This window comes from Narcine bancroftii, chromosome 1, assembly GCF_036971445.1.
Source record: "Narcine bancroftii isolate sNarBan1 chromosome 1, sNarBan1.hap1, whole genome shotgun sequence".
Lineage (NCBI taxonomy): Eukaryota > Metazoa > Chordata > Chondrichthyes > Torpediniformes > Narcinidae > Narcine > Narcine bancroftii.
This window is the reverse complement of record NC_091469.1, coordinates 239699624-239715797: the sequence shown is the minus strand read 5'-3', so window position 1 is coordinate 239715797 and position 16174 is coordinate 239699624. Positions and strand designations below refer to the sequence as shown.

The following is a 16174-nucleotide window of genomic DNA, read 5'->3' as shown; positions in this document are numbered from 1 at the left end:
CGATCCCCAGCCTGTTGGCGAGCTGTACCCAGAGCGCAGAGATGAACTGGGCGCCCTGATCACTGGTGAGGTGGTTCGGGATGCCGAACTGGGCAACCCAACTGTTCAAAAGCGGTCTACCACTGTGAAAAGATAACAGTTACCTCGGGAAACGGGCAAGGGTCTGACGATGTCCACGTGTATGTGGCTGAACCGCTCCTGGATGTGTTCCAAATCTTGTACGGGTGCTCTGGTGTGCCTGTGTACCTTGGAAAGCTGGCAATGGGTGCAAGTTTTGGTGCAGTCTGTGATCTGCTTCCAAAGCCTGTTCCAGACAAAACGTTTTGCCACCATATGGACCGTGAACCTGATGGAAGGGTGGAAAAGGTCATGGATATGGTGGAAGACTTGCCTGCACCACTGCTGAGGAATCACTGGTCATAGGGTGCCCATGGAGACATTGCACAGGACGGCAACCTCACCGTGAGGAGTCGAGAGGTCCTGAAGGCCTGCATCTCCTCTTTGGACTTCTGGTCCCAGGCAAGCTGGTCGAAGTCGAGGCCGGGTGTCAGCGCGCAAATGGCCGGTCGTGAGAGTGCATCAGCACCGTTGGCGGGCCGACTCGGAATCTCTTGCCATAGCGAGTGCCTGAGTGAGGGGGTTTGTGGTCGGTAAAAATGGTGAAAGGCCTCCCCTCTAGGAAATAGCGGAAATGACGCACCGCCAGGTACATGCCCCGCAACTCACGATCGAAAGCGCTATACTTGTGCTCTGGTGGGTGAAGAAGTCGGCTAAAGAATGCCAGTGGTTTCCACTGTCCATTCACCTGCTGCTACAGGACAGTTCCGACGGCTATGGCAGAGGCATCGACAGAGAGTGCCATACGTAGGTCGGTGTGTAGATGCACGAGCTGAGTAGACTTCGCAAGGCCATCTTTCATGGCCTCTGGAGTCCAGGCAAGTGTCTTGTCTTTGGCCATGATGAGGGCGAAGAGCGACTGCATGATGCGCGTTGCGTCTGGAATGAAGCGGTTATAGAAATTGACCATACCTGCGAATTCCTCAAGCCCCTTGAGGTTGTCCAGGCGTGGGAACTCCCTGATTGCAGTGACCTTTGTAGCAGCAGGTGTGGCTCCTTCGACCGTGATGGTATGGTCCAGGAACTGCTTGGACTCTTTCCCGAACTGGCACTTGGCTGGATCGATCGTTAGGCCGAGGTCGGCCAGTCAGGAGAAGAGGGTGCGCAGGTGAGACTTGTGTTGTGCCCGGTCTCTTCTGGCGACAAGGATGTCATTCAGGTAAATGAACACGAAATTCAAATCCCTGCCCATTGTGTCCATAAGGCGCTGGAAGGTCTGGGCGGCATTCTTGAGCCAAAACAGCATGCGTAGGAACTCGAACAAGCCGAAGGGGGTGATGATGGCCATTTTGGGTATGTCCTCGGGGTGCACCAGGATTTGGTGATACCCGCGCACCAGGTTGACCTTGGAGAATACCCTCGCACCATGCAAGTTGGCCATAAAGACCTGGATTTGAGGGATCGGGTAACAGTCAGGTACCGTCGCATTGTTAAGCCATCAATAATCTCTGCAGGGGCGCCAGCCACTGGAGGCTTTTGGGACCAGGTGGAGTGGTGAGGCCCAAGGACTGTCAGAGCGTCGAATGATCCCCAGTTCCTGCAGATGTGAGAACTCTTCCTTCGCTACCTGGAGCTTATCCAGCGGGAGCCAGCGTGCTTTGGCATGGACCGGCAGCCTTGGATGGGGATGTAATGAAACATACCGTGACGTGGTAGGGCGGCAGAGAACTGCGGTTTGAGGAGGGATTGGAACACATCCAGGATATGCTGAAACTCATCCTTGGGCGTGCTGACTGTGGTCATCTGTAGGTGCTCTGTGCGGGAGGTGTTGAGGCGGACAGATTGGAAGGTATGGGCATCTACCAGTCGAATGTTGACCAGGAGTCCGTGGGCGAGGAGGAAGTTGACACCCAGGAAGGCAGTTGGGAGGGACGAAACGGTGAACCTCCACGAGAACTTCTGCTGGCCGATTGGGAAGTTGTCAGCCTTGTCTCCATAGATTCGGATCTCCGTCGAATTGGCTGCATGGAGGGGAGGTCCTCAAGGCAGGTTCTGGGACTCAATGGCTGTGCTGGGATGACACTGATCTGGGCCATGGTGTCGATGAGGAAGAATCGGCCGCTGACTGAATCCCTCAGGTAGAGAAGGCTGTGTTCTTGGCCAGCCGCCGCAGCCATTAACAGTGGCTGACCTGCTCATTTCCCTGGAACGAGCAGGGCTGATGACACTTCCAAGCCTTGGATCCCCAGCACTGGTGGATGAAGCAGAGGCCTGAAGTGGATGACTTGCTTCTGGCTATGCTCTTTGAGGCCCCTGCAGGGGCTGGGTGTTCCACTGCAGCACTACAAGAAGGTTTGGTATGGTCATGCCCATGACTCATAACCTGCTGGACTGCTGAGCCCTCCAGGAATCATTCAAGCCATAGCTCCTGAGCCTTTTGAGCGACCTTCCTAGGGTCGACAAAGCTCTCTTGGGATAGTAACGGCCGGATGTCTTCAATCAGATGGTCGAGGAAGATCCGCTCGAAGAGTGGGCAGTTGATGTGATCGCCCATGAGCGTGAGCATTTTATCCATCTACTCGATTAGAGTTCTGTCCCCTAAGGCATTGAGGCGCAGCAACTGAGTGGCACGCTGGCGCCTGGAGAGGCCGAGGGAGCCAGTGAGCACCCGCTTGATGGTCCTGTACTTATCTTCCACGGGTGGGTGCTGAACAAGGTGCAGCACTCGTTTGGCGGTGGCCTGGTCCAGGGTGGCGACCACATGGTAAAACTTGGTCAAATCCAATGAAATCTGGCGGAGGTGAAACTGAGCCTCTGCATGGCTGAACCAGGTCTCCGGCTCCTGAACCCAGAAGTCAGGATGCTCGATGGCTTCCTGATCGAAGGGTTGATCGAAGGGTCGTTCATGTTGGATTCAAAGACATTTGAACCTGTCGGGGTCACCAATTGTAGCAGCGGCTACACTGCTAACTGAAGGATCGCCCAACCAGATGAGCAAAAACTGATTTATTGCAGGCTGCCTGGCTGGTCTTATACTCTCAGCCCGGACCTGGGTCACGTGGGTCCCCAAGCGCAAGCTTCTGAGCCCGGCGCCAAGGTTGGGAGGATACTCCCGATGCTGCCATTTTGACCAGCTGCCCCGCCACGTGCGTGACAAGCAGGGCCGGTTCACCTGCCTAATGGCGTACCGCCACAAAGGTTTATAAACTGTATTCATGTGTTCAGTGTAAATGCAGTATTTTATTTTTGGCTATTTAATTGTTTATTCTTAATGCAAGTGCATTAGTTAGGCAATGTTTGAGTAAGTCTCAAACAACCAGAAAATACACTTATCTGGCATCTTCCAATCCCCATAGGTGCTGGATACCAGAGGTTTTTTTTTTACTGTGATTCTATTCAAACCTCTCTAATAAATATTAAATTTAACCTAGAATTATCCACCTTTACTCCCACCATGTGGTTTCACTTTATCCAGAAGTGGGTATTGTAACGATCTCCGGGCTTTGAGGAATTCTAATGTTTGAACACCACCCTAAAGGAAACAACATTATGGGTTTATTGTTTCTGAAGACATTGATGTGCTTATTGAAAATAAGCTAATCTTCGGAATCTTGAGCCCTTGATAATAGCAAGATGTCACCTGCTTAATTATAAGGACAGCTTGATAACAACAAAACAAAAATCCTCACTTCATCACTGAGTGGTCTTGTCATTCTGAAACCAGATGGACGAACTGAACATATCTCAGAATTACCTTTGAGGCTAAAAGGAAAATAAAACAAAATGTATAGATGTGAAAATGTGATTATTACTGAGCATGGGTACATTGGTACAATAGATTTTTTTAAGTGCTTTAAATAAATGAACAATCAGCAGTTATTGCAAATTCAATTATATTGAAGAATATTCATGATTATATATGATGAATCATTATAAATGATGATGATGTTGAAATTAGATCCAAATTCTTATTTTTGATTATATAGTCACCTTTGAAAGTCCCCACACCTGGAAATATGTCACTAGAAACTGAAAAGACATAAAGGGGACACACAGGAGACTGCAGATGCTGGATAATGTTTTGGTGGAACTCAGCAAGTTAAGCAGCATCAGTGAGAGAAAAAGAACAGGTGACATTTCAAGCCAAAGCCCTTTATGATTTTGGCTTGAAATGTTAACCATTCTCTTTTTTTCTCCCACTGAAGCTTGTCCTGTTGAGTTCCTTCACCACATTATTTTAGACATAAAGGGGAGTAGTGTGACAGTAGGGCAATAGCATTATTTGGTGTTCAAATGTCTTCTTTGGCTTGGCTTCGTGGATGAAGATTTATGGAGGGGTATGTCCATGTCTGCTGCAGGCTCGTTGGTGACTAACAAGTCCGATGCGGACTTGACAGTTCAAATGTACAGGTTGTTAAATGTGCTTAATAGAAATTATGTAGTTGCCATATAATTCAGCCAGATCAAAATATATATGGAAAGCTTATTGAACCACCTATTTTTATATACATTCTGACTCCCAAATTTCATTACACAACTGATATGTATGAAATCACACTGAAGATATTACTTTCTGAAGACTTTTGAGTGTGTTTCATAGACTTTGGGTGCTGATCATGAAAATTGCCTTAAAATGTTCATAGCATGTACCATTTTTTAAAAAAGATCTAACCTATATATAAGCAAGTTGTTTTGGTCAGTCCAAGCATGTACTCAGTGCAGGTGCTCGTGAGGATGGAGAAAATAGCATGGAAGGTATTCAAAGATATTATTGAGAATTTTCTTGGCACCAAACTACATCCAGCTGATTGACGGTATACAAAACCATGAAGTGCCACATGTCATTTACTCTGTCTATACCCTTCATAATTTTAAATACCTCTATCAAATCTCCTCTCATTCTTCTATGCTCCAGGGAATAAAGTCCTAACCTGTCTTTCCCTGTAACTCAGTTCATCCTAGCAAATCTTCTCTGCACTTTTTCAATCTTATTGATATCTTTCCTGTAGTTATGTGACCAAATACAGTAAGAATTGAGAATTAGTGAAATGCAGAATTTGTTTCCAATCCATTGATTTTATATATTCTATTTGTCAATGACAAATAATGTGATTGGAATCTGTGTGTTCAATTTATTCCCTTTTCTGCACAGAGTCCAGTATTCATTTATAATTGCATACATTTTCACATCTTGTTTCAGCATCAAGGGCACATTACCTAATCTTGCTGTGGACATGTTGCGGGGTAAATACTGTACATTTTAAGGTGTTAAACAAAACAATCTGCAGATTCTGGGGTCTAGTTCAATACACAAAAGTACTGGAGAAAGTCAATGGTTACACAGAATCCATAGGAAGTAAGAGATAAACAACAGTTCAGGCCTGATTTTAAGGTGGATGGTGCCAAAGTTAAATAAGTTTGTTGGAACAGAGAAAAGTAGTGTGTGGAGGGGCAGATCCTTCTGCCTATTGCATCTGCAGCATCCACATCATCTTAAATTAATCCTGTCTTCCTGTACATGGTTCATCTCTCTCTTTTTTTTCCTGTCTCTTCAGGTGTTTGCTGAAATTCTACTGCTATTCTATTGACCTATCCCACATCCCCTGCCAGTGTCTTCCAGGTACCTACCATTTCTGGATAAACTAATCTCGTCTTGCAGATATTCAAACTCTTCCCTCATCCTAAACTTATGCCCTCTAGTATATCTCCACTCCGGAAAAGGCTCTGGCCATCAACCTTATCTCAGGTCACTCAGCCTCTGATGCTCCAGAGAAAACTATCCAAATTTGTAGGACTAATTTGATAGCGAATACACTGCAATCTTGGTGAACCTCGGCATTCTTTGCAGACACTGAACATCCTTGGGTCCAAGCCTTTAAAAGTCCTTTTGACATGAACATTTATTTTTGCTACTATTACAAAAAATAGATATGCTTACTGAACCACTGAGTTCCTCTAGGATTTTGTGTGTTGGAAATACTCAGGTCAGGCAGCATCTGTGTAGCTTTACAGATGAAGCTGAACTTTGCAGTAGCCGTTTTCCTGGAGAATGCGGCTTCGGATGTCTGCAAAGGGACGATCAGGTGGCAGCGCTGAAGGCGGTGTTCTGCCACGTGAAAGGTCCGAACCGGAGAGAGATGCCGCGGAGCAACGGCGGCTCCTGAGTCCGGACAGGGTCAGCTCACCTACCAGCTGCCTGACAGCCCCCCGCCCCCCCCCCCCCCCCACCGGTGCGGGACTACAGGGCTGGAGCAGCTGGCGTGGAACTTCAGGCATCCCGTAGTCCCATGCCAGGGGACTGTCAGGCAGTGGGGAGGGTGACAGTCAGTGGGTCGCCAGCTGACTGTCAACAGCCCGCCCCCTGCTAGGTATCTGAAAGCTTGCTTTCAGGTGCCTCCGGGAGCGCTCCGAGCCGCAGACTAGACCTCCTCCCCGAGCAGGGTTGGGGAAGTGCTCCTCATTAGGCGGCCTTACGTTGGGGGTCCTGTGGCCACCTGAAAGCACGACTCTGACAGTCAGTGGGGCTCCGGCCAACTCGGAGCAGTGGCAACACCACAAATGCAGCTTTTCTCGGCCGAGCGAATATTAATGGAAGAATTCAGCCTACGTTTCCATCCACGGATTGGTGCCCAAACCAGGTCATCGGACCACACGGAGGCGGCAGAAAGGGCCGGCTCCCCGAACCACGTCCCGCTCCGGCCTCCGCGCCCGTCACGTGATTCGGCGGCGAGCGCCCACGGACGACGTGACGTCAGGACGCGGGGGGGAGGGTCGTCGGTCACGGGGAAGAGTCATATGATCGGTGGCTGCGACCGTGACGGAGAAGATGGCGGCTGAGAGGGAGCCTCCTCCGTTTGGAGACGGGGACCTGGAGGGAGAGGAAGAGGACGCGGAGTTTCGGGAGCTGGAGGGGAGCGAGGACCTCTTCGTCAGCACCACGAGTACCTTGGAGGTGAACGCCGGTGCGGGAGGGATGCGTCGGGCTGAGGGGGTGGTGGCCGCGGCCGCGGCTCGGCCCGACTCAGGGCGCCGGCTGCATAGATTTGGAGCTTGTCTCTGGGGGTTTCGCTTCTGCTTCTCGGAATCTCGCTGGACGGGATTCCGTGGCACCGTGTTGCTGAGCGGAAGCATGCTGCTAATCACATCCCTTCCACTCAATTAATTAATACAGCCTTTTCCAAAAAAAAGTTAATATAGTGAACTTGTCCTCCGCAAATTGCGCATGTTGATTAAGAGACTATTTTCCGCGGACGTGAGAGATGTCTCTACTTCGAGATATGTTGACAAGTAGTTTATTGCTTAAGAAAACGTGGTTTCCCATTACTGTCATTAACTCAGCCTTCACCTGCATCTCTATTCCCCTGCACATCTGCTGTGATCCCTCCACCATGATGCAATAAGGATAGGATTCCTCTTGTCCTTACCTACCAACCCATCAGCCGCTGCATATATGTATACTTTTTTTTTGCAATGTATCATCTACAATAGGATCCCACCACCAGATACCACCACCCACCTCCTGTATCTGTGCTTGTCCTTGACAAATGTCTGCATTTGCACCTCTTTCCTCACCATTAATTAAGACCTTGAACAGTCCTTCCATATGAAACATCACCTCACCTGTGAATCCATAGGAGTTGTTTACTGCATCTGGTACAGCCTTTGCTACATTGGAGAGATTGGATGCAGACTGGGAGATTTGCTTGGGCACCTTTGCTCTGTCTCCTGAAACAACAAGGACTTCCCAGTGGTGAGCCACCACACCCTGATGCCACACTGGCATGTTTGTAAATGGGTTTATGTGCTGCCAAATTGAAGCCACTTGCACCTTGGAGGAACATTACCTTGTCTTAGCAGTATCCAACCAGACAAAATCAATTACCCTCTCTTCCAGTCTCCCTTTTCCCTCATCCCTCTGACTTCTGCCAGCTCCCCAGCCCCTTCCTCCTATCATGTTATTCTTGGCTTGTTTCTCTTCTCTCTCTCACCTGTGCACACCTCATACCTGAGTTGCTTCCCACCCCCTCCTCCCACCTTTATCAGGTATCTGTCTGATTTCTGCCACTCCCGAAGACTGGTTCAGGCCTGAAACGTTGACTGCCTTTTATTTTCTGGATGCTGTGTGACCTGCTGAGTTTCTCCAGCACTTTTACGCACTGCACTAAACTACAGGAAGTGTATTTTAAGAATAATTACCAGCCTCAGCTTCTTGTGTGGGATGTGGAAAATATTGTATCTGGTATTTGGTTACAAACACATAATACTAATCAGTTCATGTAAGTTTAGTGTTTTGATCTTAAAAATAGCAGTTACAAACTTGGAATTTGATTTGATCAAAATGATTGTATTGGCTTGTTCGGGTTTGTTTCAAAAGCAATCTCACCACAGTTATAAAAAGTTAATGTTGGGTTTGGGGCAGAACTGAATTTTGGACTCGTCACAAATGTGGAACTAACTGTTACATGTGAAACTTAGGAGCAAGTAGAAATCAGTGCCTTAAATTTGGTGCACATTTGTTCAAATGATGTACTTTTGAAAGATGTTTTCCACCCAATCCTTTGTGCTGTTACTATGATAAACTCTGTGGTACTAACTTGTTTCTGCATGCTTCATCCCATTCATCCCCATTTATTTGAGTGGCTTGGCTGAGGTGGATGCTTTGCAGGTTTTGGTTCTGAGAAGTTCAAACCACTACTTGTTCTTTGAACTAAAGCTGTTGTATTACTACACCAGTTAACTTGTAAAATTGGCATATTGGATTTTCTGGAAACATTCTGTTCCTTGCTAGGGTCTAGATGTACTGTTTGATTAACAATCTAAATGGAGTCACATTTTCCCAAATCCTCATCCGAAACAGTGACTGCCAAACCAAGTTTGTTCCTACCAATGAGTATTAACGATAGCTGGGAATACTGTCAGTTATGAGCATGGAGAAGAGCAATGTAAACAGCAAGTTGCCTAATTTTGCAAATTACCAAGTCTATGGTTCTCGTACTGTCTTTGTCGCCTTAGTGACCATAGAGCTGCAGTGGAAGAAAGTTTTTCTCCATCCTGAAGAATAGAAAAAGTGCTAGTAAATGGATATATTGTATTTGTTTTCTGCTGAGGTACAAGGCACTAAACACTTGAATTGTGTGTTTGACTTGTAAGCAATCTTACTTAACATTAGATGCAAAGTTAGAATTTTTAAAATGATAACAATTGGGCCCATTATACAAGTGTGACTAAACCATAATTAGCCTGACCTGTTTTGTACACATCTGATAAAAGATTGTTTGGCAGAAGTCTGCATTCAGCTAACTTGTGTAACTCAAGTTTTCAATGCTAATGACAATTAACTTGCTGACATGTCTTTTCAGTCTAGCCCTTCTTCACCTGATCCTGTGAGTCTCCCAGCTGAAGATACAAGTGTAAAGTCTAATGGTCCCAAGTCTGAGGTTTTACTGGATGACCATGAAGACCTATTTGCTGGTAAGGCCAGATGTCAGATACCTGGTTTCGTTCAGGAACATTTAATTAAAAAACATTGTACAGTAAGCTATTTACTGACTATTTCTTTTGTAGCTTTTTTTCCTAGAGTATTCTACATGTTCATTTTGTAAATTGGATTTTGAAGTTAATTTGCCTATATTTTGATTAAATTGGACATTTAATATCAGGTCGGCAAATATTGATTTGAGAAAGGTTGTCAGTATAGAATTCGGAATGTTACAACTTAGAATTTGTAAGCTGGTCAGATAAAAATAAGAAATTTCAGAGGAAAAGAGGTGAATATTGAAGTTGCCCATGAAAATGTAATATTGTAGCTAGTTGTCAGAACTCGGTCCTGTGTTAAACATTTTCTAACTCATTAAGAAATAGTTTAGATGGTGAGATTTGAAATTAAGCTTTAGCAAAGAGGCTTATCTTTGACAATGTTTAAAAATTGCCTGTGGAATTTTTAAAATCCATGACTAGGCAGTTATATTTGCCATTGTTTTTTTTCTTCCTGCACTTTTTTCCAGAAGCCACAGAAGAGGTGTCACTTGACAGTCCTGAAAAGGATTTCCTACTTTCTCCAGAACCTACTCCTGCTATTACGCCTGTATCTCCTATGCTCATTGCACCACAAGCTGAGCTAAAAATGCCTAATCCAAAAATGTTTGAACAAACCAAGGAGGAGGTATGAATGTAATATTGCTTAACTTTGTATATAATCTCTGAAGCAATGTATCTCCATTATTAGTAGCCGTTATACACGAAATTAAAGTGCAGATGTTGAAGCAATTTATTCACCACAGCACAATATCTTGTAGGAATTTTCAAGTAGAGCAATGAAGGTTGATCAGAATATTTGTCAGAATTTAAAATTTTGTGGGATGATTCATCCAACCCTCTCAGCAATGGGTTGTCTTTTTGCCAAAGATGTATGAAAGCTTGGATATTTGGTTGTTTCATTATTAACATTATCATCCTGTTTTAACATAGATACTAACACCAATTAGCTTTTGTGGCCAATCGTGATTGGAGTTTTTAATGACTGAATCAAGTAAAGTTAGTGAAAAATTTATGGAGTCAGCTTACTAGATTCCAGTAAACTTCTGGTTCAGATTATCAGTACTATAGAATAGAGAACATTACAGCCAATAATTGTGTGTGTGTGTATATGTGTATATATATGTGTGTGTGTGTATACATAATATATATTATATATAAACCCTTCTATAGACAACAGTTTTTTTATTCTAATATATCCTAACTTCAAAGTATCTTCTTACAAAAGCATGAGCTATGATATTCCGAATTTCAATCTATTTAATCTAACAAATCAAACTTTGTGACTGCTATTTTATGTAATTCGTTGATAAAATGGATGAACATTTTGCACAGCTTTGTATTAAGACTTCCATATCTATGAATAACAAAATACTTGCTGTTTAATGATAGAGATATAAGACCTAGATAAAGAAGCTCAAACTTTAAAAAGATGCATAATGCTATTTAAAGACAAAGTATTTAAAGAGAAACACAAAACATTCAAAGAAATATTTCTCCTGCTCGCACTTCCTTTACGTTGTCGAGTAATGAGCAAGCTGTTAGTCTGCGCAGATATTATGACATATTACTTCATAGTCACTGTGGCAATGCTACAAACAATAGTCTCTTAGAGATGGGCACAAGGTTTTAACCTTTACACTTCCTAACTCGTAATCCTCTATTTTTCTTTCATCTGTGTGCCTGTCTTAAGAGTCTCTTAAATCCCCCTAATGTTTCAATCTACATCAAAGAATTCCAGGTACCAATGATTCTCTGCAAGGGGGGTAAAATCATTTTGCCCCTGGTGTCTCCACTAAACTTTCTTCCCTTCATTTTTTACAGATTTCCTCTGGTGTTTGCTACACCTGCATGCGGGGGAAAAGACACTGATTGTCTACCTTATCTATATCTCTCGGAATCTTGTAGACCTCTGTTAAGTTGTCTCTCATCCTTTGCTCCAACGAGAAAAATCCTAGCTCTGCTAACCTTGGGTCAATACTTATTTTCCAATTTAGGCAACATACTGGTAAATCTCTGCACCCTCTCATAGCTTCCATATCCTTCCGATAATGAGGTGACCGGAACAACACAATATTTTAAGTGTGGTCTCACCAGAGATTTGTAGAGTTACAAATGGACTCTTGAACTCAATCCCCTGCCTAATGAAGCCCAGCATCCCAAAGCCCTTCATAACTATCCTGTTAACCTGTGTGGTAACATTGAGAGATGTATGGATTTGGACCCCAAGGTCCCATTGTTAATTATCAGACCATTAATCCTGTACTTAGACTTCAGATTTGACCTTCCAAAATGCATCACTTCGCACTTATCCATATTGAAATTTCCACTTTTCTGCTCAAATCTGCATCCTTTCTATATCCTTTTGTAACCTTTGACAACCTTCAGCTCCACCCACAACTCCTCCAAACTTACTGACACATCCTTCACTTCTTCATCGAGGACATTATTAAAATTGCAAAGGGCAGGGGTTCCAGAACAGATCCCCGTGGAACTACACTAGTCACTGACCTCCAGGCAGAATACTTTCCATCTACTACTACTATTTTGCTTTCTACAGGCAATCCAATTTTTAATCCACATAGCCTAGGTTCCATGGATCCATCCCTCATGACTTTTTGGATTAGTCTCTCGTAGGGGACCTTGTCAAATACCTTTCTAAAATCCATATATACCACATCTACTACCCTACCCTCATAAATTTCTTTTGTAACCTCCTCAAAAAACTCAGTTAGGCTCGTGAGGCATGTCCTTCCCATGCTGACTACCCCTGATAAAACTTCTTCTCCAAATGCTCATAAATCCTCTCCAATAGTTTTCACACCACTGAAGAAAGGTTCTTTTTAAACAAGGAGCCACATTTGCCATTGTCCACTCCTCTGGCACCACCTCTGTGGCCAAGGAGGAAGCAAAAATCATACCAACACCCCCACCCTTCCCATAGCAATCTGACGTGTATTGCATCCAGCCCAGGGGACTTATCAATCTTAATGTTTTTAAATAGATCCAACACTTCCTCTTCCCTAATCTCAACATTGTCCCGCACACAAGCCTGTTCTATTCTGACCTCCCACCTACCTCTTCCTCCAGGTACATGTGCCTCCTTTATCCTTGAGCAGCCCCACCTTCATTCTTGTCTCCCTTCTGTTCTTTGTATGTATTAGAACAACCTGGAGTTCTCCTTAAACCTTATTTGCCAAGGCTTTCTCCTGCTCCTTTTGAGCTCTCCTAAGTGCTTTCTCAAGTTCCTTTTTGGCTACCGTACAATTTTAATGAGACCTTCCTGTTTTCCTAAATCTAATGTATGCCTTTTCCTACCATCTTTTCCTTGTCTCAGTGGGTCAAACTTGTACTGAATCCTGTGCAAGTGGACCCTAAATATCCTTCATGTTACTTCTTCTATTCCCAATTTACTCTCCCTAGTTCTTGCCTCATCCCATCATAATTAGCCCATCCCTTATTTTTCCATTTTGTCCACTTCTGTCCTTGTCCATAGCTATGCTAAAGATCAGGGAGTTGTCACTATCACCGAAATGCTCTTCCACTGGGAGTTCTGACACTTGACCAGGTTCATTATCCAGCCCTGGATCCAGTATGGCCTCTCCTCCCGTCGACTGGTCCACATACCGTCAGGAATCCTTGGACACACCTGACAAATTCTGCCCCATCCATGCCTCTTGCAATCAAGAGGTGCCAGTCAATATTTGGGAAGTTCAAGTCTTCCATCACAACAACCCTATAATTTCTGCACTATTCCAAAATCTGCCTATTGATCTGTTTCTCAGTGTCCCAAGAGGTATGGGGGGCGGGGTGGTGGGGGCAACATTTTTGCAAATGTTATTAAACTCAACGAAGCTTTATTTAAATTGTGCCAAATGGGATTGAATATTTAGGAATGGGCAACTTGAGGGCCACCAACACCTATCTGGTTTGAAAGTTTGGAAGCTAATTGGATTCTTTGATCCTCCTGCCTATGACCAGTTTTGGCCTGTTTCTTCACATGGAGTCCTTTTAGTGCATTTCTCTTGGATGCAATTTAATGAATATCCGTATTATTGAAATTTCGTTTTTACTGCTATTCTTTCCTGTAATATGTACAATATACTATGTTGCCATTTGACTTAATCTTTCTGGAGCACTTATTTTTATGCCATTGGTTGGAGCTTCAGCCATAAGGATTCTGCTTCTAAAAATCTAAAATGAATTGGTTCTCACTTTATTCTGTGCTAAAAAGGTCTGGGGAAAGATGTGCTTTGTCATTTGATTTTGTCTTTTATTGTAGCTCGAGGAAGAGGCAAATGGAGATGTGTTTGACATTCATGTGTCTGTTTCTGATCCTGAAAAAGTTGGTAAGGTTTTGAAATAACAAGCACCTTGTGAACATTTATCTTGAGTATTGTTGATGCTGTGGTGGCGCACTCTCTCATGGCGAATCGGCCCTTCATGTAACGCCACGTGGCGGGGCAGCCATAGGAAGATGGTGCTGTCAGGGTTTTCTCCCTGCCTCAAGTCTCCTGCCCAACGCGCGCCTGGGGCAGCGATTATGATGTCACAATACATGAGGTGACTGACCTCATGCTGCCCTTAAAAGGGGTGCGCATTGAATTTGTATAAAAACAGTCGTTAACAACTTTCAATGTGGTGGCTGTGTCTTTCTTGGCTGTGTCCAGCACTAAATTGGTGACCCCGTTGAGCCCAGATGCCTCTCTGGTCTCAAGAACATGGATCTGGCAGAGATCAATGCCATTGCCATCAAGCTGTTCCCCTTCTGGACCCATCACTCGCGTACGTGTTTCGGGCAGGCAGAGGCGCAGTTTCAACTGAGGAACATTTCAGCAGATGCCACGATGTTCTACCAAACATGAGCGAGCTGGACGAAGAAACGGCAGCCAGGGTGGACGATCTAATACACAACCCACCGGCTGAGTGTAAATATCCTGCCCTCAAGAACCTGCTCCTTGGGACTTTCGGGCTCTCCCCTCAGCAGTGTGCCTCCAGGCTCCTGCACATCGACAGGCTTGGGGACCGCACACCATCGGCCCTAATGGACGAGATGCTGGCGCTGGCGGAGGATCACAAATCTTGTTTCCTTTTCTGTCAGAGGAAGATCTGACGGAAAAGGAAACGAGATTTGTGATCCTCCTGAGCAGATGCCCAGGGCCATCCAACTACTCCTGGCGGATGAGGACTTCATGGATCCACTCTCAGCCGCAGCCCGAGCGGACACCCTCTGGCGCACCAAGAGGCAGAATGAAGCAGCCTTCAGTCAGGTTGCGCAACCAAGAGCCAGCTGGCCGCAACATTCCCCCAATCACAAGCTCGAGGAGCACCATATCACCTGGTGCTTTTACCGTCAGTGCTGGGGAGCGCAAGCTTGTAAGTGCTGACAACCATATGACTACCAGGGGAAATGACCCAGCCAGTCATCGTTGATGGCTGCGACGGCTGGCCACATAGACAGCCCCCATGTTACCGACCAGTCCACCAGCCGACATTTCCTAGTGGACACAGGAGTGAAGCGGAGCTGAGTTTCCTGCCCCCCACTGTCCTCGAGACACGCACCCGATCTCGTGGTCCCACCCTGTGGGCAGCCAATGGTTCCGCCATCAAGACCTTCGGTACCCGCAGTGCACAGATCCAGATTGGGAAAGAGAAATTCCGCTGGAAATTCGTGTTAGCCTCAGTGGGTACTGCGTTGTTGGGGGCCGACTTTCTAGGGGCACAGGGACTGTTGGTCGACATGAAGGGGAAGAGGCTGATCAATACTCGCACCTTCCATTCAGTGCGCCTGGACGCCACGAACGCCTGCAGGCCTGAGATCGCTGCCATCGCCACTTTCAGGGATGAGTATTCAAACATACTCCATGAGTTCCCCACCATTCATGATTCAGCGCCACCTTACCCCAGCATGGGGTATACCACCTTATCTCCACGAAGAGCCCCCTGCTGCATGCCAAGCCCAGACGACTTCCGCCTGAGAAGCTGCAGCTGCCAAAGGAGGAGTTTTCCCAGCTGCAGGAGTTGGGGATTGTCCGTCGCTCGGACAACACCTGGGCATCCCCTCTCCACATGGTCTCCAAATCCTCTGGGGGGCTGGAGACCCTGCGGCAGTTACCGGCGTTTGAACAACATGATCACACCAGACAGGTACTCGGTTCCACACATTTAAGACTTCTTGGCCAATCTCCACAGCGCGCAAGTCTTCTCCAAAGTCAATCTGGTGCGGGGGTATCATCAGATCCCGGTCCACCCCAAGGACATTGGCAAGACGGTGATCGTCACTCCCTTTGGCCTCTTTGAATTCTTGCGTATGCCTTTCGACCTCAAGAACATGGCCCAGACTTTTTAGTGGCTCATGGATGCAGTGGGTGAGGACTTGGACTTTGTGTTTATCTACCTGGACGATAACCTCATCGCCAGCCACAATCGCGAAGAGCACAAGGCCGAGCTCGCTACTCTGTTTGCCTGACTTGGCCTCATGGTCAACGTGGCCAAGTGCCAGTTTGCCAAACAGACGCTGCAGTTCCTGGGCTGCAGTTCCTGGGCCACACCATCTCAGTAGCAGGGTCCCGGCGCCAGAGAA

At 45.8% G+C, this 16174-nt stretch overlaps 2 protein-coding genes across 9 annotated transcripts in view; one reads left to right on the top strand and one right to left on the bottom strand.

The window, feature by feature from the left end:
- LOC138740630 (uncharacterized) overlaps window positions 1-6813 on the bottom strand; it is a 151809-nt gene extending 144996 nt beyond the window's left edge. For 5 of the 8 annotated variants that reach the window (XR_011343088.1, XR_011343083.1, XR_011343085.1 and 2 more), the window contains exon 1: window positions 6665-6813. The gene's annotated coding sequence lies outside the window, so the exon portion shown is untranslated. Of the gene's footprint in view, window positions 1-6531 lie in introns of all 8 variants that reach the window. The other 3 variants (XR_011343091.1, XR_011343086.1, XR_011343090.1) reach the window with 1 other exon arrangement.
- Window positions 6814-6843: 30 nt separating this feature from the next.
- The window catches only part of snx2 (sorting nexin 2), a 51212-nt gene continuing 41881 nt past the window's right edge, over window positions 6844-16174 (top strand). Inside the window, exons 1-4 of the mRNA XM_069893537.1 lie at window positions 6844-7009; window positions 9417-9528; window positions 10062-10219; window positions 13874-13940. Of these exons, the coding sequence (XP_069749638.1) occupies window positions 6884-7009; window positions 9417-9528; window positions 10062-10219; window positions 13874-13940 (463 nt within the window). The 5' untranslated portion in view covers window positions 6844-6883. The remainder of the gene's footprint in view (window positions 7010-9416; window positions 9529-10061; window positions 10220-13873; window positions 13941-16174) is intronic.